General features: G+C 38.9%; 1 protein-coding gene across 6 annotated transcripts in view; it reads right to left on the reverse strand.

Moving 5' to 3' along the window:
* DCLK2 (doublecortin like kinase 2) overlaps window positions 1–25,269 on the reverse strand; it is an 85,575-nt gene extending 60,306 nt beyond the window's left edge. For 4 of the 6 annotated variants that reach the window (XR_003915847.1, XR_003915846.1, XM_029960138.1 and 1 more), the window contains exons 1-2: window positions 24,792–25,203; window positions 13,326–13,660 (exon numbers count right to left, since the gene is read on the reverse strand). Coding sequence is in view for 2 of the 6 variants with exons in the window: in XM_029960138.1 (XP_029815998.1) it covers window positions 13,326–13,660; window positions 24,792–25,203 (747 nt within the window). In the remaining 4 variants the exon portion in view is untranslated. Of the gene's footprint in view, window positions 1–13,325; window positions 13,661–24,791 lie in introns of all 6 variants that reach the window. The other 2 variants (XR_003915848.1, XR_003915849.1) reach the window with 2 other exon arrangements.
* Window positions 25,270–27,460: the final 2,191 nt, after the last annotated feature.

A 27,460-nucleotide genomic window follows, 5' to 3' on the forward strand; every position in this document is an offset into this window, starting at 1 on the left:
TAATATTATATTAATAATAATAATGCTACAATAGTTCAAGCAAAACAAGAAAAACTAATGTAAATTGAATCCCACCAGAGAGGTGATAGAGATGGGTCACCATGAATTAGAAGAAGGCAGATAGCAAGTTTCTGTTCAAGAAACTTCAATATGGTGATGGACAATAAATAATTTGCAACCAGCAATTTTATTATCACTGTTTCACAAATTAATAGCCTGCCAAGTGCTACATACTACAAGCATATCTATGCACTAATAAAGACATGCAGGTATTTTTGAAAATCAATTTCTCAGAACTTTCACTTTGACCCGAGTATTTAATTTTTAAAATAGTTGAAACGTGCTCATAAGTTCGCAAATTTGAAGCATAACCTAATACATCAAATTCTAAGAACTGTCAGCCAGATTTAAGCACAGAATCTAGTCTAGCAGAATACTAGAAGCGAACAATTTCTTTCAACTACACTTTCTATTAAAAAAATTATTTTCTGTTGGATTGAGGATACAAATTCTGATATCAATTTCATTTATTTATTTAACAAAATACACAAACTCAAGTGCATATATATATATTGTGAAGAATTCTATTAAGTAACCTTCTCACTGAAACCTGGTAATACACTATTAGAATAAGAGTTTCCTTGTAAATATTCCATTTCACAGAAAACCTGACCTTTCTATTATAGTAAATGACAATTTAAAAGAGTACTCCTATAAAATAAGACAGAATTATAACTTGTTCCCTGCCAAATGAGGACAGTTTACAGATAAGGTCCTCACACAAACATTCAGGTGTCATACACAGAATATGCAGTCCTTAGCTAAAAATAAAAATTTTTGAGTATGCTAGTCAGAGTAAAAATGACTCATGGTATGAAGGAACATGAATCATCTAAAACATTTTGAGACCAATTATATATGGATATATAAAACACTGAGGAAAAAATTAGTTCAAAAAGAGCCTCTAACTTCAAGACTCATCCCTAACAAAGTCAATTTACAAAAGAGGTATTAACATTTATTCCTCATGTCACACCTGACAAGGCTCTTTTAGTTCAGTCCCAAGTCAGTTTTGAACCTCACATAACCCTTTTTTCCACCATAAAAATGAGAAAGTGTTGTAATTCTTTTCAGTCTACTAACAAGGATTCACAGTTGGGTCTGCATGTGAAAATATTAGAACCTATTTTTCCCCTCTATCCTTCCCCAACATTTACAGTAACTAAGAATTGTTGCTCAGAGTAATGATAACTTTCACAATATATCCTGTCCTGTTGTCAGGATCTATATCAATTCCCATGGGCTTTGAAGAGAAGGAAGAAACATAGAGATTACAACTGTGAAAAAGTTCTGGGAAAAGGAAAAGATTCCATTTAAAAGATAGCTCTGCTTCTAACTATCAACCAAACAAACCAGATGACAGGCATGTTTTGCCTCTAATGCAGATGTGATTCCAAGAGAATTTCACCATAAACTCTGCTACAGATGAGGGGGGAAAAAAAACCCCAAACCACAAACCACAAACCATATGAAAAGATTTGGAAGTCATTTCAGATATACGCTGCAAGTTTGGGAAGGGTGAAACACTGGGCACTCATATTCTGAAGAAATACCCAAAGACCTATTCTCACAGCTTTTCCATTGTCCAGAAAAACATGACTCAATGTGCACTGAGCATTTGTGTCCAAACACTTGAGAACAGCCAGAGCAGGTATGCATCTCATTTTCTTTAGTTTAACAGTTGACTTTTTAAATTCTAATTTATCTTTTGTAACCAGAAGAGCACACACAAACTATTTTCTACACGACAGCAACGGTTTCCATAGGATAATACCACGGACTATTCCATTTCCTCTCGCTTTCTTTTGATAAAGAAACAATGCCCTCCACTCCCAGTCCTGTTGACAGGGCTAATGACACGAAAGCCCTTTTATTACTTAGTTAAGAATCCTTATTTAAGCAATATGGATAGACTGAAGTTTTCAATTTCAGACAAGCATTTAGACACTTATCAGACTTGCATCTGCCTTGCAACAGATGAAGAAAGAAGGTCTAGGATGTGATACTGGGATGCCCCCCACAGTGTGAGCGTGAAGTAGGAATCTTGGAGGCCTAGCTATTAATAGGCTTGGAGTCCCTCACCATTCTGGAGGCCTGCTGGGTTCCGAGTTGATAAAAATCCTTGCGGTGTTTTTTACCACTAATATGCAAGCAGCAGAGTAGCTCTGCATACCTTGACTTAACAATACTTATACAAGGATCAAGGAGAAGCAAAGCAGAAAAAGAAATGCAGCTGGATGGCACTGGGCTCTGGTTGTTCTCTCTCCAATCAGAGGTACCTCAGTAAAAGTACAAATAGCTGGGAATCCACCCTTTATTCCTGTAATGTGTATGGGGAGTAAAAAGAATGAAAAACTCCTCACTAACAGTTCAGACATCCAACACAATTTCAGAAGGGTTTTTCGTCTCCCCTCACATGGAGATACTACTGAATATTGAGTTGATAAAGTACATCACTGTTCTACTTGTTCTCACTAGAAAACTGCATCCATTAAATTAGGTCGTCAGAGACTGAAGGGTTTCAGTGTTGTGATCTGGCCTTATAGACTATGTGGCTAATCATATTATAATAGCTTTAACACTAGATGTGCTTTTTTCTTAAACAGCAATCAGACTGAGTTTTCAGACATACCCTTTCCCCATACTTAATAAGTTACACTCATGTTTATCTCCAAAAACTCCATATGAATCTTATTTCTTATGAAGGACTGTGACAGAGACTTCTTGAAAGCCTCAGATAAGGCAGGGAAAGGTGCTAATCTCCTAATCATTTTAGAGGTACATAGTCTGTCAATGCTTCTGATAATTTTGTGCTCGTGTCTTTTGATCTGTATTGAAACAAACAAAATATCTGGTGAGTCTTTTTTATTTCCATCAAAATACGTGGAGTGTCATTCATACTTCATTATCTAGGCCTTAAATGAAGACAAAAAACTTCCTAAAAAAAAAAAAGTTCATCCATCTAATCTGTGCGTCTCTTCATGCAGATTTTGGAAAAAAAATTATACACAATATTATGACCAGTGAATACTCCTAATATTAGCATTTATTATATATCTCCCATATATTAAGATACCTATATATGGAAGACAGAGTTACTGCAATGTAAATCAAGTTCCAAAATAGATGCTCAAAGAATAAAAACTTTCAAATCAAAATGATTATTGCCAAACTATGTAAGCCATGATAGTTATTTTGGAAATTGCATACAAATATCTATCCATAAGAAATAGTATCAAACATCTTCATCCTACTACTAACTATAATACTGTTCTAAAATCTGAATATTCAGTGACATGTAGATGGGAAGGAAAATAAGTTGTTGAGATATAAGTATCATAAATACACTTTTTAGAAGTCAAATATTTGAGAAATAGAAGATAGGAAAAAATAATGTGCAAAAGGCAAAGTGTGCTGTAAGAAATCAAAACATATTCATGTGTCAAAACCAAGAAAATCTGTGTAATAATTATTAGTTCTAAGAGTACTCAAAGCCCTCTCAGACCCTAAAAACTTCTCAAAAAACTTCTCCTTTGCATCTTGGACTGCACCTTCTCTCATGGACTTCTCGATAATGTGTGACAGAAGACAGCTATGAGGTTCTCACACATCCGATTATGTACGTCAGCCCAAGAGCAAGAGCAAATCCCTGTCAGGAAAAGGAAGATTAGTGCTTAAGCTAGAAGTGTGCTCTTAAGAAGGTGACAGACTTCAAGGACTGAGGTAACTCCCTGTCTACACCAACAGCCACTCTGATACTAAAACTGCAGGAAATAGTACTGTTGTGTACGAAAACCAAGGAGGACAAAATACAGAGCTTTGTGAATGAGATTTCATCATTGGTTCATCATCCTCTTAGACTTCATGAGTTTACAGTATCAATTTTATTGTATTTACACTTTAAGTAAAAATATAAAGTAATATAGTCTAAAATTTACAAGTATATATTAAAATAAGTAATAGGAATATGCTCTAATACGTACTTTTTTCCCACATTAATCTGTTGTAACAGACCTTGCATGGATCTGCAGAAGACAGATTTCCCTGCTCAACCCGCCAGGCTCCAGGGAAATGGAGAGAAAACTTTTCCCTTTGAGGAATAAATATCAGCCACAATGAGAACTGACCAGAATTCTTGGCTACCAGGAAACCTCACCGTGCCATGTTTCCTCTTATGCTCATATAAAGCCAATTGTGGCATATGAATTTTGTTTGCAGAGACTTCTTTTCGAGTCAGATGTCAAGTACACCAGTGTGTTCTCTTTGCAAATCAAGGCAGAACACTTTCCTATTTCCAAGACATTTCCAAATGTCTGCCTGTACAACCACATGAGCATATTCTAAGTGTCTGTATAATTGGGTCCCTTGCAAAATACAGGGAGAATAAGGCATGCTTATCTCCCATGCTTGAATCTCTCACATTCAGTTTTATTCATGTTAAATCAATCACACCCTTTATTTCTCTAAAAGATAAACTGCAAGTTTCCACATGCAAGAAAATGGCACCTTGAGAAAGCACTTACGAAGAGGATTCTGGCTGTTTGGTACTTTTTATGGTATAATCATCTTTATTTTTCTTAGTTAACTGGCCTTTTGTCCAATAATTTTATCCATAATTCCTTAAGTACTAACTGAGTTGAAAGTTGGAGATAAGATTGGCAAAGCCAAGAAATGCCAAAACTACTAGCCCAAGAGTACAACTTCCCATCTAGTTTATGAGTTATGCTCTTTTCTTTTTGCTTTCTTCTGAAATATTTTTGTTTCTCTAAAAAGCCTTTCATGATTACAGAGATATGGTGTGTGCCATGTGTCAATAAACAAAACACCAAATAAATATGAACAAAATAAATATTTTGGGCACAGATTGCATATTTCCATAACAGAAAAAATGACTGTTGGCTCCGTGAACAAGAGAAGTGCTATAAGAACACTGACTTTCACTGCCTACACTGAGTTATCACTCCTTCCTATGTAAAGCTTACAAACTGCAAGCCATAAACAGGATCACTGTTCCATTTAAGTGCTGGGCAGCTCTTCCCTTTTAAAAGTTGGCTTGTGTTGCTCTTACTTCACTATTACTTCTAGAGTCTTCAGGGCTACTGTGTTTAAAGGTTCATTGCCCATTAATCAGTTAGCAACATTTTAAACATTAAAGATGAATAGTCTCTTTCCTCTCCCTGACAAACTGTTTCATGTTTCCTGCCATTAATTTATTATGGAAGAGAACATCATTTTTCTTAGTAACTGCTACAAATATAAAAGTTCACATTTTAAGATTTCAGTATTTTTGCCTCAGTAGACTTAAGAGACGCTGACAATCTGATTACAGTCAAGCAAGAAGCAGCTATAGATCCATCAACCTGACAACCTGGAGTACTAATCTTAAAACTAGAAAGTCTGCTTAAAGACTCCCTTATGAACAGGAATGGAGAAAATTCAACCCGGATAACTTTTCATATGTGATTGGTAAATAGCTTTAAGCTGTAACAGGCTTCTTAAAGAAAATTTGCATGTTGTAATGTTATATTATAACAACTGTTTACTGAGGTAACATAGGGTAATTTAATTACAGGAAAAAAATTTCCAAGATCTCAAAGTAATGAGGAACCTGTGACACAAATCCTAATCTGGCATATGACAGCTGCAGAACGAATTCAAAAGATTTTTACCAGACTAATTATCTGTTAATGGCCAGGCTCAGCGGGACGTAACAAATTCCCAAGGTTTAGTTTCCAAGTCATGTGATTCAATCTTTAGCATGGCAGATGGCAGACAATGATGGCATACCGCTCTTTTATTCCAAGAGCTACACACACCATTTCTGTAACCCATCACTAAAATTATTGTAATCATACATCAACAAAGATACGACGCTACCACTGGTGACACCACTATTTTTGCAGTGATTGTTTCCCACACTGTGCAGCATGTCATTTTTATTAAGTGCTGTCAGCTCTTGGTGTGCGCAGACAAAAATTGAAATCCCAGCAGGATTCATCCTCTCTATAGATCCACAAAGACTCCAGCAAGTTGGATGTCACTTTTAACAGGATACACATGCTTGCTGTTAGCTAAAATATTAGCAAATTTTTTCAGTTGCCATGGCCTAATTTAAAAGTGTTGACCTCACACCAGGGTCTGATTTTACATTCATTTTTAGAAAAACTCTATTATTTTAACATCACACTTCACCAACCTGTTAGTCTGATGACAATGGGTATTACTAATTACATATCTAAACCATACCTCACTGAAAAAGATTAAATTCACACCTAGTGGACACCAGCCATTAGATTCCCAGCAACATTACACCACATCCCTGAAGCTAGAATTATGCATCCCCATGGGAAGGAAAGAGATACGTTCTCTATTCTATCTGTACTGTACTCTGGGTTATTGATCTCCAGAAAGTAAGAATAAGACACAGGGGTTCCCCCGCTGTGACAAATTCTAAAGACCTTTGTTCCACAGAGCCAATTTTTCCCGTGCTAGACTGTGGCTGTTTCACATGGCATGACCTTTATTTTTTGCATATGCAAGAGCTTTCTCAGCATTATTGCTCACTTCCAGTTTAATACACTCTCCTGAGATGACTCACTAGATATTCAAGGTTCTATTGCTTTTTTAATCCTTATTCTGTAGCATCTTAAGCATCATAATTTTGCTGCTTTGAAACGAAACTTATCATTTTGCATTTTATTTTTCCCTTAAAATTGTAATTGGACTGGTAATGGGATCCTCTGACAACTACAATAAAAATTGTAAATACTCTCTAGGCTAAACCATAAGCCCCACATTAACTGCCTGGGGCCCTGGCACCACTGTGTGTAATGAAAATGCTTTAGAAAGTATTCCATGACAAGATATGGATTTCTCTATTTTCATATTTTGGGTATTTTTCAGATTGTTGCCACTATGACAGGACAGGGTTAATTTCAGGTTAGTTTCAGATAAACACTTCCTTCCATAAATAACTACAGATGGGAACATCTCTATGTCCACAAACAGAGGCCAAAATTATCTCCACTACTTGAATATGCTATTTCCTCTTTTCTTCTAGCAATAAATAACCATGGCTTCCAGCTCCGAGCGTACCGACTGAAAGTCTGAACAAAAATACCACATAGCAGTGTCCATGGATGAATTAATTTCCTGCCATACAGACTTCCTCAAGATTGAAGCCACTTTAATTCCTTTGTTTTCAGTAAGACTTGCAAGATTTGTATCCCACACTGACTAAACGGAGCTGTTCTCTGAAATAATTCTATCCTCTAGCACAAGTCCAACTTCCCTTAAATCACGTTTCATATCAAACATGAGAAGAGGCTTGCTAGCACTAGGATAAAATTTACTCTAATTGTAAACCCTGCTGTTTGAATTCTATGGGATGTGCACACTTTAATATTAACAGGCATTCAGATTTTTGTTACTTTATCTCTAGCTTAAAAGCTCTTTCAAAGCAGTAGATGACCTTCAGTTACTGAAAACGCTCTAAACCAGTCCATTTTGAGAAACCTTAGAGACTTAGACTCCAGTTATGTGCTCAAAAAATAATCCCCAAAACCCCCCTCTTCATTACTCCTAATTTTACTGTGACTATTTACCACAGAGTTGCACAGGATCTGATCTTAACTGTAAGACTATTATTTCTTTTTCTACACATAGGGAAGACACAGAAGTAATTGCCTTATTGCTGCTAGGCTTTTTTCTTGTTCATTCAAAAAAAACCTGCTTGTTCATTATCTTTCCATAGTCTAAGCAATCCCATTTCCTTCAATCTTTATTCATATAACATGTTTTCTTAAATCTTTTTACTCATTTCTGAATTTTCCATGATAAAGCTGTGTCTGGCTGGTACCATTGCATTGAGTAGGACAGAGTAAAGTGGGCACTATGACTGTAAGTTCCATATGGATGCTGGCTTTCCTCTCCTATGCATGACCAATGACACCATTAATTCATCTTCACCTGTGATCCTTTACCAATTTCCTATCTGCATTTTTAATAACCAGTGAGTGTAAGATTACTCAACCTGCTTTATCCTACACTATTTCTGCATCTTGTCAAGACTATTCTAATCTTCTGCTGTCCAGGTTTCCTGTAGCTCATCTGTTTTGTGTGTTCTTGGTATTTATTAAGAATATCCTCCATTCCATCTTCCAAGTCATTTACAGACTGGTATAGACACACACTCATTGACCCCTACTCATATGAAATGCCGGTTTGGCAGTGAATCATCAATAATCACTCAAAACAACAGTATCCTAATGGTGCATTCAGCAAGTAGTGCATTTTCTGGACCATGCTTTCCTAGCTGACTGATGAGAAAAGACAGCATATCCAAAAGCTTACTTCAGATACAGGGAAGTAGCCACCATTGTTTCCTTCCCTTTGTCTCTCTTTTTAAAGACAATCTAAATACAACTTCTGGTTTTATTTCCACAATATGTTTTACTATTTGTCACACAGTAATAAGGAAAGACTTCTTGCCCACGAATGCCAACTTTCTGTGGGATCTGCAATGCAGAGATTCACTCTCTTTCCAGCTGTCACTGACATTCCTCTTCAACAATACATAAGCCTTTCTAAGAGTTGCGAGATATGCAAGGGCTTAAGGATTTCTTTCCTTCATACTTGCAGATTAATGCAACATTTCAGCTTAAAATGGTATGCTAAATTTCAACAGAACTAGAACTGCAAAAAAAAGCTGGAGATTTCTATATTCTTGCAAAATTGCCTGAAGCAGAAATTCAAATCTGTGCGATTTCCAACGCATTTGTGCACTGCCTGCAGTAGGTTTGAGCCTGAGGTGCAAGATAAAAACTGTTTTGGCTTTAGCAGGTTTCAACTACAAATAATGCCTGCTAACACTGAAGCAAGTTTCTATTACAGTTGTTTCTCAGCCTGCAATGAGATATCAATGGTGTAACAGGACAATTAAATGACATAAGATTAAATAAAAATAAAAAAGTACACTTAACTCCTAGAGCCGGGTTTCTTAAGGAACCTCCTCCTTAGGTAGGAGAGAAATGAACTAAAGGGAAATATTTGCTAAAAAAAACTTATTTAACTGCAATAAAATTATTTTTAAAAAATCATCTCATGCAATAGGACTTCACATACAAAACTGCAAAACTGAGAAAAAAACAAAATTCACATGTTCTAAAACTTGTCTCGGTACTAAACAGTCAGATCTCACTGAGATTAAGACTACAGCAAAAATACTGTATTAATGGAAATGTGCAGGTCTGAATGACTGAAGGCTATGTGCCAAAAGAACTCAATCAAGAATATGGGGAATAACTGTTATACTAATAAATGAAATCTCTCCTGCTCATCCCTTGTTTTGGTTTCTCCTCTCTATGATGAGCATGTTAACAGCAAAGCAAATACAAAATTCAGTGTACAGAAGTTATCCTCTCTACTTAGAAGTTTCAAATCTCCAAGTGGAAAATAAAAAAAATTACTGAGAGGAGAGCATGATGAGTCTGATAAATACATCCACACGTAGTATCTACTTTCTTCAGTTACCTATTTACTTTTATCAGCACTTTATAAAAAAAACCTCATTAACAGAAAATTGTGGAGCTTTTCATTTCAGAGACAGCCACCATCATACCTATGGCCCACCAAAAAAGACCTTCAAACAGGCTAATCTGTAGTGCATTCTCACTATTTTGGGAGTGGAGTACAGAAAAGGTGGCTCATCCACCTTTTCAATTCTGTTACGGATATTAATCCATCAAACTGCAACACAGTGCAAGCCTAAAAAGTGTGAAAATTTAATTTTCTATCATGTGTCAAATAACATGCTTCAGAGTTCTGCACGGTTTTTTGTCAGCTTCTAACAGGAAATCTCCCCTACCCCTCCCCCAGTATAATAAATGCTTTTAAACAACTAGTGCAGGTAATTTACCACTAAGTTGCCACTCCACACTTTGCAATGACTGAAGCTTGATACTTGTTTAGCAAGAAAGAAGCCCTTTGTTCTCTTCAGGGTTAACAAATGGTTAACTTCCCAACTGGAGAAGGTTCAGTCTCACTGTCCTTGCTTCACAGTAGGATAGTGACAGATTCCAGGAAAAATGCAGCCAAGTAAGGAAAACACTTTGGTCAAGCAAATATATTAGGCAAACCTCAATGTCAAAAGCACAAAGACAGGAATAGCAGAAGCCTGCACTGCAAAGTTAAAGCCTAGTTACTTTAATAGAAATATTTTTTCTCACACAGAAACCCTCAAAAAAGTCTTGGGAGGTAAAAAAAGTTGGTTCCTCAATAGCTTGAGAGCTAAAAGTCAGTGTTGCATCAACATAGTTAAAAAATAAATCTGTACTTGAGGCTACAAAGCACTATGTAACTAATAAGTTACAGCATATTGAAACTGAAGATAAAAGGAAACCTTGTAAATATTATAAAATCTTACAATTAAAAGCTAGATAATTGTCTGTCTTCACACACAATAATCAAGGAAAATATCCAATTCAGATGTTATTCTTTGTATCACTATTATCATCAAGATGTTGCTACAGTCAAGATTAATGAAGTCAGAAGGGTAAATAAAAACTATTTTGAGGACATCCTTTCTGTTGTACTGCTTAGAAAGACCTCTTCATAGATCACTGATTTCACCATCATTTCTTACTACACGTGTTAAATACTTCTACTGGAATACAAAATCACCCCATAAGTTAACAGAACAACACATTCCCTAATAAAAGGATATGAATTTTATACATGCATGTTTTAAACACCTGAATTTCAGGGCCAATTCCATATTAAACAGAAAATACAACCTAAATCTATTCACTACCAAAAAAAAAAAAAAGTATTTCCACAGAGATAAAAACATGAAGGAGCAGGGAGAAGAAAAAAGTCAAACCCAGGAGAACACAAGAGCTACATTTATAGGAACATAGCCATTTACAAAATGCCTTTTTTTAATGGTTGCCTTTCAAGCTGTGCCAACACTACAACAAACATAAAAGATCTGCCTCCCTAGCACATTTAGAAGAATAAGCAATTACTACATTAGAGAAAATAGGCTCAGAAATTTCCACCAATTGGTAATTGGCAGCAAAGCAACTCTTTATGTGCCAAACCCCAAAAAGCCCTTGTGCACCAACCTCTACATATACCAGCAATGAACAAACAAATTAAAAAAAAACCCTATTGCCTCAAACTGGGGTCAGCCCTTCACTTTGGGGAAAAAGAAACAAACAAACAAAAAACCCCAGAACTCTCCATCTTCCTAGATATGCACTAGAAGGCTTTTTTGTAAGGGTGTTTAAAGCCATAAGTCTTCTCTCTGGGGCACTACATCTCATGACCACTCAAAACACGATTTCACTACGGTTGTGCAAGCAAAGGCTCCTTCCCAAAGCCTACAGTAAAGCAAAAGGCCCTTCTTCCACGTGGAAGGGAGGTCTCCACATTTATTCACTACTACTACTGCTGAAAATGTTTACACAGAGAGTCAGCTGTAAGGAATAGCTATTCACAGGCTGTTCTCAGTGAGAACTAGGGATTTCTCAATCCTGCTTGAGAACACTTCTACATCCGCAGTCCAAGCTGGATTATTGCCTTTACCAGAGAAAGGCAGAAGGAGGTACTGCAGCAATTAGGAATTTTATTTTGGAGCATAACCAGTGATTGGTCATCCTCACCATGGACTGAAGACAGTCATTATCTACCATGAGTGATGGTAACATGCAAGCAATGTATGTGAGATTTAATGTTGTTTTCATCAATGCAGATCAGTTAACTTCTACTGTATTAACAATGTAAAAGAAGAGGTGAATGTGAACTGAGTTTCCTTTCCTGACTAGTTTGAGAAGATTAAAAGCATCTTATCCAAGACAGTAACAGGACTTCATGGCCAGAAGAGACTAATTACTGCATAATAAATATCCTCAAAACCATTTTATTATGAATTAAATTAAACATGACTGTAAAACATTTCCCATGTTCCTAGGAAGGATTCTGTCTTATGAAGTAGCGTTAACAAACCTCATTTAAAATCAAACCTATTAAAAGAATTAAAGAGCACATTATAGTGCTGCCACCAAGTACTGAAATCAAAAGTCTCAGTGATGCACTTGCCTTGCTACATTTAATACCAAAATCCAGAAGTTATTCTTTTCATGTATTTAATTATAAGAAGTGTATCCAAGCACACAGAACATAACCAGTGACAGACCTCATATTGAGGTCATCTAAGTGCACTTGTTCTGCAATACATTTCCTAGCAACCTGCACCATAAAAAAGTGCTTTTTAAGCAGTCTGTGGGATTACAACCATTATAAAAACCTTGACAATAAAAATTCCTACATTTCTGAATACAACTGAAACTTCTACAAATAGTTCATGCAAATATACAGGCATGCAGGTGTACAGAAATACTTGTTGAATGAGCAGGGATACTAATATTTAGTCACCAGGATAATAGTCCAGGTACCCAATACCAAATGTGATCTACTTTGCAGCCTGTGTTGCTCTATTACTAAAATCACAATGCTGTCAGAGTTCCACATCAATGTCAAATAAAAATGTCGAGTATCAAAGTCCTGTTCCATGAAGGAGAGAGTCATTAACCTGACTGACCAACAACAAATGTATTCCTGACACTTGAAATTGGGGCAGCAGAACATTTTGTGGGTCACTCCTCTGTATTTCTCCAGGAGAATACTGACCTACCACATCATTAATCCTGGCAGCATGTTTTTGCAGCGGTAAAACTAAATGCAAAAAAGAAAGTTGTAGAGATGTCACCAGCCTTCCAGAATTATTAATTTCAGATAAAATTCTTGACCTTAGATCATGACAGTTACTGCTACTTGAGCAGCAATCTATGGAAGTGAAATGGAAGGAGGCATCAATATTTTTCTTCTACCAGTCAGCACTATGTCGTAGTCTGAAAACAGGACTCTGCTTCTGAGAACATATTTTAAAAAGTTTCCTTTCAAATGTTTCAAATAAATTGTATTACTAAAGTAACAGGTACTTTTTTTAGCAATGCGACAGGGTTAGCACAAAAATATTTTTTTTTACTTAGAATGTAAAGATCAACTTATTTTGCATTATATACAATTCTAACTTTGTTGTATATATTAATATTTTAACATAGTTTTTTAAGTTGATGTTTTCTAACGGTCCGTATTCAGAGTCAGGTTAAAGCATATACAGTAACAAGAATTCAAGTTATGAAAACAAAGCAGCTTAGATTAACTCACAGCTATTAGGTGGTCACAGCAGTTTATTCTCCTACCTGCTTTCCGTCCAGTGTACAAAGTCTCTTGACTACACCCGAGTCTAACTTAATGGCTTCAGTGATGTCATTCAAGACCTGTTCAAAGGAGTGAGCAGTCTTCTTATTCAGCAGAATTCTCACAGCTTTACGTGGTTTTACTCCACTCCTAATAACAGTCACTAATTTGGGTTTAATGAAATCTTTACTCTCCTTCACTTCACTCTTTGTGGATGTCAAAGATGTCAAGGATCGACTGGACCCAGTCCTTATGTTCACACACCAGTTCGGGTTGACGTTCTTGGTGTAATCAACTTTGCGATATGGTTCATTGGACGCACAGACATAACTTTCACCTGAAAAGGAGACGACATTTGCACAGTTTAAGGGGGTCTGCAACTACTTTTGTCAATCTGAAAACAAACAAACAAACAAAACCACCCAAATTTTTCCTGTATTTCAACTACAGGCCATTTTAAATGTAGGACTATAAATTATCAGAGCTTTCCACCCGAACAATACTCCCATAGAGTGGTTTTAACAGGTTGCAAAAGACCTCTAGTTAAGAAATAAAATAAAAAATAGTAAGGGGTAATGAGGAGGTTGAAGATATTTCACATTTCTTTTGGATTCTGAGTAATTTTGCAAGTGCTTAAATTACTTGAGTTAACAATACATGACATTAAGACCATTTTCCTATAGCAAATATGCAGATCCTTCTCTTTATGTTCCTCAGTCATATACTTCAAGATATGTACACACATATATATGTTTATCTTAAAAACAGCAACTTTTAACAGAATAAAATTCAAGCACCTCAAGATCCTTACCCTGAAAGACACATTGACCTACCAGGACTTACTGCCTTTCTACCAAAGATACACTGTTGAAATGTATTCACTTCAGGATTTTTTAGACCTACAAACACCTGTTGAGGCCACAAATGACTCTTTGAGCCTACAGGAGTATAACAGGGCATATAAATTTCCCTATTTTTAATTCCTTATCTAATTCAAAGTCTGCATTGCTGAAGTCATAAAAGGGAGGTCACAGGACAAAAAAAACCATTATCACAGACTTGTAATGCACAGCTTCATATCAAATTATTAGTGGCACCAGTCACGATGCAGACTTAGGAACTGGTTACTCTTCTCCATTTCTTGACATAATGCAAGGCTGGAAGATAATTAAAAAAAAAAAAAAAAGGAAAGAAAAGGGCAGTTTTCAAACTGCTGCTTGTTGTTTACCATAACTCATAACATCTGACAGCAGTATTCAAGATGTAAACCATGACAAAGAACAACTTTAAGTCTGGGTTATTTATGTAAACCACATCCTCAGGATCTCACCAAATGACATCCCAAGACTTTCTCAAAGAGGGAGAGCTTTGCCAGAAGGATGAAAGGTTAAGCATTCCAAACTGACAGAATACACCACTCCTCCAGGCAGAAGAACTACCTATATCTTAAAAAGCTAAGCCTGTTCTAAGATTAAAGTTACATGCTCAAGGTCACTGGTGGAACAAAGCAAACTCACCTCTTACATACAGAGCAAGACAAGTCAAGAGTAAAGATACATCTACTGGACAGTATTGTATGACTCACAGAATGTATACCCATGTTTAGATACATACCAGAAAACTTTTAAACAGTATTTTTACTTTCTGAACGCTAGTTTGGAGAGCTGATTTGTCTTAGAAGTTGTATATCTTATTCTAAAAGCAAGATGCTAAACTACTTTCAAAGCCCTGAAGAATTACTGTGAGCTGAAAGACCTTCCTATTCCTTTTCCAGTACTAATTACACTGCTTTCTAATTTATCTTGTATTTAGACCTTCTTGAAAGTCTACTTGCTGTATTTGAAAGAACACAGACTACACTGAAGTCAAGTTAACAAGATTTTGTTTGGGAAAGTCTGGCAGCCAGTTGTGCCTCCAGAAACATCACTGGGACTGCACTCCACTGAGGCATTAAGAAAAAATTTGGTGTGAGGTTCTGTGGATGCCACTGCCTCGCCTGTATTCTTTCTCTTCGCTCATCCCCATCATTCCTCCTCATATTTGTAGATCAAGTGGTGCACAAAACAGAAACCAATAGGGGTAAAACCAGACTCCTCTTTCCCCAAAAAATTAGCCAAAAGAGAGGAGATGTTTTCAGCCCATAAACTCCTTGAATAGGAGCTGCATGCTGCATGCAAACTAGTACTAATTTACAAGTAGGGGGGGAAAAAAACCCCCAAGCTTCACACAGCTTTGTAAAGACTGTGGTGGTCTAGAAGCCTATGCTGCCCCTGAGCTGCATGCCAGGTTGTAACAAATCTCCAAGCAATCTCATTTTACCAGACCTGCTCTGAGCAAGACATTGGATGAGATGACTTCAGAAGGTCCCTTCCAAACTAAGTTATCCTATCATGCTAAAGATATTCACAGTTCTCTTTTGACAGTTGTTTCACTCATCTATCCTGTTACTGCAAAATAGCATGAGATATTCAAGTTTTGTTACAGCAGCTCAGCTGCAACAGAAAGTAAAGGCTTCTCCCTCTGCATCCTCTAGATTCAAAAGGCTACACTTGTTTTCGGAACAGTTTCTAATAAGCCATGAAGTTGTCTTTCTCTAAACACAATGTTACCAAATAAGAAGCACCTCAAAGAAGCTGGTAGTTCTAATTCATGCCAACAGACTTTCTAATTATACCTGCTGGTCACTGTGTCATTCTCCCCTCTACAACTACTTTACCGTATGACATAGAACCCCGGCAGGGTTTAACCCCAGATGGCGACTAAGCATCACAGCTGCTTGCTCGCTCCTCTCAGTGGGACAAAAAAGAGAAAATCAGAAGGGTAAAACAAAACTCAGAGGCTGAAATAGAGACAGTTTAATAGGTAAAGCAAAAGCCATGCCTGCAAGCCAAGTAAAACAAGGAGTTCATTCACCACCTCCCATAGGCAGGCAAGTGTGCAGCCATCTCCAGGAAAGCTGGGCTCCATCATGCATAACAGTGACTTGGGAAGACAAACACTGTAACTGAATATTACCCCTCTTCTTTCTTCTTCCTCCAGATTTATATGCTGAACATGAAGTCATATGGTCTGGAACATCCCTTGGGTCAGTTGTCCCAGTTGTGTCCCCTCCCAAATTCATTTCCCCTGAGCCTACCCACTGGTGGGATGGTGTGAGAAGCAGAAAAGGCCTTGGCTCTGTGTAAGCACTGCTCAGCAATAACAAAAACATCCCTGTGTTATCAACACTGTTTCCAGCACAAATCCAAAACATAGCCCCTACTAGCTACTACAGAAAAAAATTAACTCTATCCCAGTCAAAACCAGCACAAAGTCTGAGGACATTTTTTTCCCATGATTACACGCTAAACTTTTTATGGATGCACCTAGCGAGTGATTTGGTTTTGTGTTTGTGTGTTTGTTAAGAATGCCAATTATTATTTAAATGAACAGAAGGTAATTTAATCATTACTCTGGGTGCATAATATCAGACATTCAATCATGTAAAGTCCCTGAGCACTCGCTTTGAAGTTTATTGATCTGCATAAGACTTTGGTAATATTCAATCATACTCTGGTAATAATTTATACATAAATAAACTTGACAGCATCTTATACCTGCGAATACATCTCTAAACATGTTGAGTGCCCATAACATCCTAAAGACTTTACATTAGTTTCAGCACATGAAGTCATCTTTTACTTCAGAGTAACCTCTTCAGTACAGTCTGTCCAGCTGTGTGCAAGAGCTTTAAATAAACTCTACAAAGTACCTCAAAACTGACCATCATTGAGCATGTTCAGAATTATCCTTTCCAACTCACAAACAATGCAATTCCAAGGCCATTGGAAAAAACCAAAACCAAACCATAAAAAACCCCCACAAATGCACACAAGGTAATTCAAAGTTAAACTTCAGGGCTGAAGTTTAAATTAACAAAGTAAAAAAAAAAAATCAGAATTAAAGCTATTCAGGAACAGGCTCACAAACTTGAAATAAATTAATTGCTTTAAATAAAGAAGTATGGGTAGAGAACCAAAGGTCCCTTTGCTAGAGGATTTACCACAGAGGAGTTTCAACATGCTATGCTGGCTTTGTTTTTTATGGACTCATAATCATAAAAGGAGCATCTTTTTACTATCATGGAATGTGATCTATTATCTGTCACAGCTGTACTACAACACTCTGTTACAAAATTTTTGGTCAATATTAATCCAAAAGGATCTTTAAAATAGTGTAAAACTCTTTGACTTCTACTAGTTCACTTGTTTGATGTGTGAATAAAATAACTTCTTGATTATCTCAATATGTTGCAAAGTAGAAAAAAATCTGCATTTTTTTCTTGCTATTTCTTTTCCTTTAAGCAGAGGCCATGATTTCCTTTTTTCTTGTAAACAAAACCTAGGAAGTCCTTTCAACTTAAAACAATGTAATACCCTAAAAGAAGGAATATCAAATTATTTGTTTCAATTGCCTTTAGCCAACCCTTAAGTTGAAGCACAAACTATTTTAGCTTAAAAAAAGAGAAAAATCTGGCAAAATGGATTGTTAGATTTCCTACAATTGGCAGACATGGGAATGCCTAATTACTTGAGATCTGTAAGATATTACAGATTGTTTAGTAAGTGTTTTAAATTCCACGCCTGCTTTCATACACCAGTCATATAAATAAACTTAGTGACACAGGTTTTACGTGGAAAACAGATTTTACTACTACATGTGCAAGGCAGGCACATATGGTAGGACTAGAGCAAGGACTATAAGTGAGAAAACACATTCACTGCTTGGTTCATGACTTAAAAGACAAAGGATGAAGTTTTTACTACTTAAACTTCTAATGATTTCACCACAGCCAGGACTTCACCCACAGTTTCTACATTCTACTGAAAGCCTTGCAAAATACCAAAAGAAGAAAGAAATGGAATATGATTAGGAAGCCAACTGCTTCTCTCTGGATAAAAACTGGTTTTCTAGGAATGAGTTAAACACTGATTTGTTTGGTTTAACAGGGGCCTACAACTGATTATTCAACAGAAGAAAAAAAATTGCAGGGATAACTTAAATCACACGTATAAAGTTAATGACAGGAAACTGTCTTACAGAATGGTGTATTTAAAATGCCTGGGAAAACACCATCCCTCAGTAAGCAGGCATTAATTTTTGAACCTTGTCCTATTGTTTAAATTATTTTAGTCATCCTCCAAAGTAGGAAATGCATTTATGTATGTTTGTTTGGAAGAAACAGTAAGTCATTTGTAAGAGTATTATCTCTCTTTTACATTATATTTTGTAGGTAAAAACCTGAAAATGCAATATTATAAACAATATTTCCTCACAGCTTTAATGTATGACCTGATTTTAAATCTGGTTGGCATTAATTCATATATAAATACACACTTCTGATAATCTGCACAATCTTCCAGGAAACCAGTATTTGTAAAATATAACATGTGGTACTTCTTTTGGGGGGGGTGTTTGAATCAAGCAAATTGATATCAAATATTGTTAACAAAGTAACAGACACCTTAAAAATCACATAAATAAGTTTGACTGTTTCACTGACCACCCTCAATGACATTTTTCATGTGTTTAACCTAAATACATATCATCCCAAATACGAAGAAAATCTTTTATGAGACTTCAGTGGCATTTTGATCAGGCTGTAGGTTTTCTTTTTTTTTCAGCTGTAAATCTACCAGTCCTAGAAAGTTGACACAACTCCAAAAAGAAGCATAAATAAATACTTCAAATATTTACATTGCTGACTTCAATATGGTCAATTTTATGGTTTGAAGGCCCACTTTCCACTTATAATTTTGAAATTTGCGTACTAGCTTTAACCAGCACAGAGTCACATCAGTTACACTACTGAAAATAAATACCATGTCTTTAGCTTACAACATTAGCATTGACATGAATCTGCTCCCTAAGTTTTAGGCCAGATCACAAACTTAGTTACTAATATTACATTGAGATTTACAGGTAAAGAAGCAAACTATAGGCTAATGAAGTAGAAAGATCTATTAGGCCATGCTTTCTTTTTATTTACATGCAGAAAAAAAAAAATGCAAGAATTACAGACGTAGGTTACATGTGGGGCTCTTGAGCCCAGCCAAAGTATTCTACAGCAGAAAGCTTAACCAGGTTACAGAGCAGTTTTGGCAGAAGAAAATCTCCTTATAAATTCACATTATAATTTCAGGGTGTATGTGCCATCCATCCGATGCTTCGTGACAGTACCCGAGCAATTTAAAAGTGCAAATTCTTCCATGAAGAAATCCTCCTACCACCAAAAATTCCTCAAATAGGGCATATGCTCACTTAAATGGAGTAACATCTGCTGATATTCTGGGTCACAAAATAATCAACAAATGGAATAAGTCTACTTCTGATTCTCTAAGTCTTATTAACATTAGAAAATCAACTAGAAGACATGGAACATTGCCTATTAACAAGGAAACACTACCTGCCTCTAAATAATTAATCTGTGCTACATTAATAACCAGATACACTATCCATGAAGCAAGACCTGTGTGTGCTGTGTATATGGTTTAAGTACACTGTCCAGTTTCAGAGAGCCAACAATCTAAACATAACATGTGCCATTCCCTCACAACAGGAAAATACAGATGATAAACACAGAGAATGGATAAAAGAGAAAACAAGACTACCTTGGTCAGTCTGACTAACCATTAGCCTAAATACTATTTTGCTTACTTAAAAACTCATCCACCTTCTAACTTTAGGAGGCACAGCAGAGTACCCTTTTTGTGTTCTGTAACACAAAGCCAAGCAGAATTCCAGAACAGTATATTTATGGCACGTATAAAATGACTGATCTAAAAATAAAACAACCCCTTTTATGAAGGATTAGCTTATTTCTCTTTCCTTCCTTCATTTGAGCAACTTCCCTCCTCATCAGTTTCTTACAATACACTTTCACATCACCTCCAATAACCCTGTATAAATCACGATCTTTCCTCATCTACAGCATCTGAAGTTCCCCATGCACTTTTTAAAACCTGGGATGACAACCCAGGATTTTAGCAGATGACTAACTGCTACTACTTCTCTTTTGACTTTATTTAGACAAGAGGTTCAGATGACAGCTTCCCACAGGCTTTCACAGAATCACAGAACAGCTGAGGTTGAAAAGAACCTCTGGAGGTTCAACCCCCTGCTCAGGCAGGGTAAAAGCTTTCAAAAGACAGTCAATGCCACCTGGTATCAAACCCACCTAATAGCATGTGCGTCCTCCACAGTAAGTAAACAACTCTTTTCCAGGAAGTTACATTTCCCCCACCCCTGAAACTAGGAGATGCACAGTTGTGGAATTATTTTATTTTGCGGATGGGAAGTTAACCAACAATTTTGTCTGTATTTCACATCCACACCCTGTTGCTCCAGAACTGGGTAACTACAGTGATTTGAACATAGATTTGGAAGCATATGTTTTTAATCTTTTCTTAATCCTTCTTTTATCCTCCGTTTTTACCCTTCTTTGTTCCAACTGCTACATTTGCCTCTTTTTTCAAGTATTGCAGCTTCTGGCTTTAGCACAGGAAGGTAATAACACCTTCTGAAAGAAGCAAAAGTAAAAACTCCCTTCTTGGTGTTACCATCTGCTTGCCCTGACAAGAGAAAATATATTCTTGACCTAATATAACAGTGCACATTGGCTAGAATCACAGCTACTTATGCAGGATTAAAATCTAATATGCAGTAACAACAACAATGATCTAAGGCAGTAAAAACTTGGATTGTTCAATATCTCATTCCAAAAACATTCTCTTACTCTGTATTAGTGAGGCAGAGCTCATTTCTATAAATCAGATATTGCCCTGTACTACATTTCCCAGCCATGCATAAGGACTGCCCTGCTCAGATCCTTCCCACCTCCTGCCCAAAGATTTCCCTACAGACAGACCCCTGTTGATTGTGTGCACAACTGTGCAGGCAACACTACTGACATTTTATAAAGGACTGTATTAATTAAGCATTGTCATAGAAAGAACAAAGACTCTTAGCAATGTTTCCTACCCAAGGTAATGTGAAAGATTCCCTATCACATGCAAAATCAACATAACTTTTCTTGCCAGGAATAGAATCTACACTTGGTTTCCTCTACCAAAATCCAACAATAATGCCCAACTTTGTAGCAGACCTTTACAACCAAGATTCCCCGTCTTCCACTAACAAGACAACGAAAACAAAGAATAGTGAGACAGAACATGACTGACATCCATGTAAAACACATTGCCAAGGCCTAAAAACCTACACCGTTCTATTACATTGTATCATGCTTTAGGAAGCTTGCATTTGAAAGGAAAACAGAAAGATATAGACAAATAATTAACTTTGACAGAAAATAATAATCCATCTACTATTCCATTTTTGCTACTGAAGGGCAAATCTAAAATTACACATGCAATCTCCTGTTCTAAAATAAACAGTAATATAACATCTGAGAGTAAAGCTGAAAGAAAGAAAACCATAAGAAAGTCCTAATAGTCCCAACCCCCATTCTCTCTTTGGATCTGCGTGCTCGAGCAGATAATGAAATTCTTCCCTCCTCCCTTTCCAAGATCAGTGAAAACTGTCAAACTCACAGGTCATAATGTTTCTTAATCTACAGGGGCTGGGAATATAAATTATATTTGCCTAAGGCTGGTCCAGCAGAGCACACTTTTTTGATTGTCACAGCCAGTTAAGAAAAGCAATATACTTAAAATGGAGCTTCTATTTTTGACTAATAAACATGATCTGGTCCAATTTTTAACTGAATAATCCCATAACAGTAATATTTCATATCCTCAGTATGTCTATGCATTAGCTATTTTTCTCTTAAATTGATAACCAGCAAAACAGATTGCCAAATCCAGCCAATCTCCAAAAAACATTCAACAGTGACTCAATTCAGCTAGTTTGGATTATTATGATACAGAATTTGATCTTGCCAGCTTTTATATCCCTGACAGATACTAACCTGATAAATGGCAAATAAGCCTTAAAGAGCTTGCCTTCACTGGGGCATGCCAATATCCAAGAGCTACACCCACATGTTCAAGCTGAGGGAGGTTTAATGCAGATCTTGTTGGTTTGGCAAGGATTGCTGAGTGCTCACCCTCTGCTCACTTCCTAGATCTGCCACTACTGAACTTGAACTGCTGAGACTCCATGTCCCAGTTCAACAACACTGATAATGTGCCAACTGACCAGTCAGCAAGGTATTGCATCACACAGCTGTGTTCCCTCTGGTGTTCAGCCTGTAGCTGGCACACAGTACAGCACTTTAATTTTATTTTCCTTTCTGGAAAAACTAAAAAGCAATACAGCAAAACACCATTCAAAACTACTTCTGGTGCTACTGCAGTTCAAGCTTTAGGATAACACTTATGTTTAAGTATTTATTCTAGAGCAGAAATTCAAGCCTGCTGTGCTGTAACTATAAGAAATAAAGAAAATAAAAATAAACCAAATCTCTTCCAGAATCTCAAGAACAAAACAGTTGGCAAAGAGCTCAGATAATTTCAAGGAACGATGGAATCACTATTTGTTTGCTTTCCTTTCAGTATATACTTTCCTTTCTCTGTGTGGTCATTAGACTTACACAGGTGAAATTTTTAGCAAGCTAGCAGGAGAACATACTAATCCAATTATGATGCTATAGGATTTTCTTAAGATTCCTGAAAGTTCTACTGGTCATGGATAGATGGCTAAATAATTGGGACTCTTTTTTTCCCACTTTTATTTCATTGAGAAAGCATGGAAGTGGCATTTTGATTGTGACATTTATTTTGCTTTATTCTTCCAGTGAAGAGACATGACAAAGGTTATGCTTTCAATAAACATTTGAAGAGAAAACAAGTAAGTTTTGCTTTCAGTATTGTGAGAGTATACATTGTATTTATACTGTTGACCAGCAAGCGATTTTGTCATAAAAAGCTTGGTATCATTTCCACTGCAACATTTCAAAAGTCACCCCAAGTTGTCACTAGTTTATCTGATTTCAATTTCATTTCCTTTCATTACCATCACCACTTCAGCACCTCGTATTTTTTGTTAGGTATGTCTAAATTAACCACCAAATCATGAAAAAAAAAAATTATTTAATTTCTTTTATCATCACGGGGTCAGCATTTCACTCTGCAATCACTTCACATTTCCTCCGTTTTCACTGTGGAACAGCCTAATGGTAGACCAGATAATGGGGAAAGCCCTCAGGCACTGTTACTATTATGAAATGCACTTTCATGTGTATCCTTTTTGAGGGAGACCCAGTTGATGCAGCAAATGCTGTAAGCTCTCCCTTTCTTTTCCATGTTGTGAAGTGGCTGGTCCCTAACTCCCAGTGCCTTTGCTGGTGGATCATAAAAAGGTCTTCAGGTTCCCTTTCCCATCAAATTCTCCAGGTGTGATTCAGCATTGCTTTGAAAAGGGAAGTTTCCAAATCAAAGCTTAAAGGACACACAGCTGAAAGCCCAATAAGCAGGATGCATTAGAAGGTCTACAAATCTTACTTCTTTATTAATGCAAATCAGCTACACCTGGCATAGAGAGTCAATGGGTCAAAGACTGTAGTGGCTGATGTATTAAATACCTGAGGACAACCATCAAGCGCAAACTGATTGTGAACCTCACAGTGTGCACAACATAACCAATGCATTTGAAAAGCATGTAATGCTGAGCTTAAACTGTATTTTAAGACAGCATGTGAAAACATTGGGGAATTCTGCTCCTCATTCCAAGAACTATCATTCCTTACAAACAAGGGGCTTACGCTTCATTCTGAAAGTAGTACTTCTGGCCCCATTTTGAGACAGTCAAGTGCTGCTCTGATCAGATTTACAAGGTCTACATAACCTTAGCAGCTAAGTCCCATTATCAAAAGCTACTTAGGAACAATTCTCAAATTCATCAGATTCTATAACATGCTTTTGGAAAGTCAGACAAGATAGGTAATTCCCCTCTTATTACCACGGACTCTGATCTCCTTTGAAAATAGGACTTTACACCTGTTAGTTTTAATATGTGGTACATTGTAAATACCTTTTTCACAGCACTGGGGCTTTCTCTCTGAAAGCTTACGCCACTGTGAGTCAACAATGACACTTAAGAGACTTAAATTACAGGACGGCCCTCTGTTACAAATGGAAGGTAGCCAAGAACTTTACTACAGTTCTTGCAGATGAAAAGGGCACCTGCTGCTTAATTAACACTGGAGTCAACCCCTGCACATGCAGACAGCACTCCTCGGGGTTACTGGAGAAGTGGATGGTCCACTCTGGGAAAACGAGGCCTACTGCCCCTCAAAGCAGTGGGCAACCCATGCCACTCGGCCACAAGGGCTCTGTGGCTGCCAATTTTCAGCAAGGCACCATCTCAGCTTTGATCCAGGCAGCGACAGGAAAGCTCACCCCAGGGAGCGCCTGCACCCCACCACCATGTCCCACGGCCGCTTCTTGCCGGACTTTGCCATGCCCCCTCACCTTCCACCAGCTCGTCCAGGCTGGTGAGCTTCTTGCTGCCATCGATGGTGTAGATGGTGCGGACCCCTTGGGGCAGGTTCACGTTGTCCGACAGGGAGCGGGTGAGCTCCACCAGGAGGGCGTCGAAGGAGCGGAAGCGGTCGGGGGAGATGGCGTACACCAAGCCCTTGAAGTACCTGTCCCCGTTGCGGTAGAAGCGGGCTTTGCGCGCCTTCTTCTCCGAGCTGAGCGCCTGCAGGGTGCGGGTCCGGTAGAGGCTGCAGTGTGCGCTGTGCGCCGGGCTGGGCACCAGCCCATTGCCCCTCGGCCCCGCGCCGCCGGACCCGGAGCCGCCGCGCCGCGCCCGGAGCGCTGCTGCCGCTTGTCCGCGCTCCTCGAAGTGCTCCAGCTCGATGCTCCGGTTGCTCGCCATGGGGAGGGAGCTGCCTGCCCGCCCCTCCCGGCTCTCCGCTACGGGCTGCTACGCCTGCCCCCCGCGCTCAAAAGGGCTCCGGCCGCCTAATTCAGCATCGCGCCCTGCGGCCCACGCTCCGCCGGGAGGGCTTGCGGGTGAGCGCGGCGACCCGCAACCTGCCCCGCAAACCGCAAGCCGGCCGCTACCCGCGCCTGCGCCGCCGCCGCGCAACACTAAAAGCATCCCTCATCGGCCCCGGCACGCGCTCCGACTACAGGCGATGCCGGGAAGGGGAGCGAGAGGCCTCGGGGGAAACCCCGCGGCCGGCCCCCGCGCCGTGCCCATGCAGGCCTCGCACAAATGCTCGCGGTCCCCTCCGCAGCCTCTCCCTGCTGGCTCCGCCGGGAAGCGGTGGCCGGGCCGGAGCGCCTAATGCCGCCAGCTCCGGCGCTCTCCTGGCTCATTTCCCGGCGCGGGGCAACGGGTAACCGCCCAGTCGGCGCGGGGAGCGGCGCAGCCCCGCCCGGCCCTACTCGGCGGCAAGGGCGCTCCTGTCGCCCGCCTCGGAAGGGAAACAGCCGCAGCGGATTCCTGCGGGAAGGAGCGCGCTCACGGTCCCGGCCGCTGGCGCTGGAACGGGAGCTGGCGCTGGAGCCGGGCGGGGCTGCCCGCCGGGCCCCCGAGCCGGGCGGGCCCGCGGGGCGGCGCCATCTCGCTCAGCGTCCGGCCGCGGGGCGGCGCCGTCCACGGCAGCCCGGCGGGATCGGGCGCCGGTGGGGAGTGGGAGAGGCTTGTGGGGGAGAAGCGGGAAGGAAAAGGGGGTTCTTCCAGGGAAGGAGAACGAATTTGGAGGAGCAGCTTTCCCGCAGGGGCAGCGCTGTCCTTCTCGCGGCGGTTCTGGCGGGAGCGGTCCATGGACATCCCCAGCGCACCAGCGGAGCTGCCAGCCGGCTCTCTCCCGGCTTCACTTGGGCTCAGTCACTAGGTTAAAATGCCCCTAGGGCTCTTTCTGTATGGCCTTCTGCCTAAAATATATCCCCCGGGACGAAAATTACGCATCCTTGTCATTTGTGGAACACAGAAACTGTTTCACAAGGGTGCGTAATGATAGGTCACGGGATAATGGCTTCAAACTGAAAGATACTGGGTGTAGATTAAGTATTAGGACGAAATTTTTTACTGTAAGGGTGGTGAGGCACTGTAACAGGTTGCCCAGAGAAGCTGTGGTTGCTCCATCCCTGGAAGTATTCAAGGCCAGGCTGGATGAGGCTTTGAGCCACCTGGTCCAGTGAAAGGTGCCCCTCTGCCCATGACAGAGGAGTTGGAACTAGATCATCTTTAAGGTCTCTTCCAACCCGAACAATTCTGTGATTCTGTCATTCCGTGGTTTTCCTTTCGCATTTGTGCATGCCACTGATGCCTTCCGAGAAACCAAATAACCCCATTCGTACAGTCTAAACCTCCCAAATGTACTGCAGCCCATGGTTCGTGACTTCCTCAGGGATCTTGTCAGTGCTCCCTAGGTTGCTCAACTCAAATTAACTTTTGGTAGAAATTGCCAACAAATGCATTGAAATGGATGCAATCTCATTTTTTTTTTACTTATATTCAACTATTACAGAATATATTTTCTTGGCATAATGATTACGTAAAAGGCATTTACAACTACCTACAGGTTTTCATTTTTTTTAGGTCTCTTGCATTGGGAGGTTCCAGTTGTTATGCCATTACAGGTGGTCACAGTTTCTGCTCTTTTTTTGCCCAATATTCTTTACCACACTTCTGAGGGATTTATTATTTTTCACTTTTTATGTTTTGAAATACCAATAAAATCAAGCACTGTCTCGCTATTATTACTGAGCTTCTTACAAAGTAGATCAAACAACGAGCTACAATATTCCTAAACACAACACCTGAAAAACATCGGTGAATTTCACTTTTTATTTAAGTGCCATCTTCTGCTATGCTTGGAAACATTCACAAGCAAAAAGAAGTGGTAAGCCATGGCACTGGATTATCTCCTCCAGTGGTAAAATCAAGAAAAGGAACAGAATGAGGGGGGGATTTTGTTACAGTCAGGGAACGAATACACCTACTAAGATTAGATATGCAGGTCTTGCCTAGGAATCAACTTTCTAGACTGGTTTTGATATGCAGTTTCTCATCCTGTTTACAGGCCAAGTTACACAGACCAAGTTCCAACTCACTTCTGTAACTTGGCTCCAAAGTGCATTGGTCTAAGCTGCGAGGCTGTATTTTTTTCCAAATGGTACCA

The sequence above is a fragment of the Manacus vitellinus genome, unplaced genomic scaffold (genome assembly GCF_001715985.3).
Source record: "Manacus vitellinus isolate BGI_N305 unplaced genomic scaffold, ASM171598v3 scaffold_0_pilon, whole genome shotgun sequence".
In the NCBI taxonomy this organism is placed as follows: domain Eukaryota; kingdom Metazoa; phylum Chordata; class Aves; order Passeriformes; family Pipridae; genus Manacus; species Manacus vitellinus.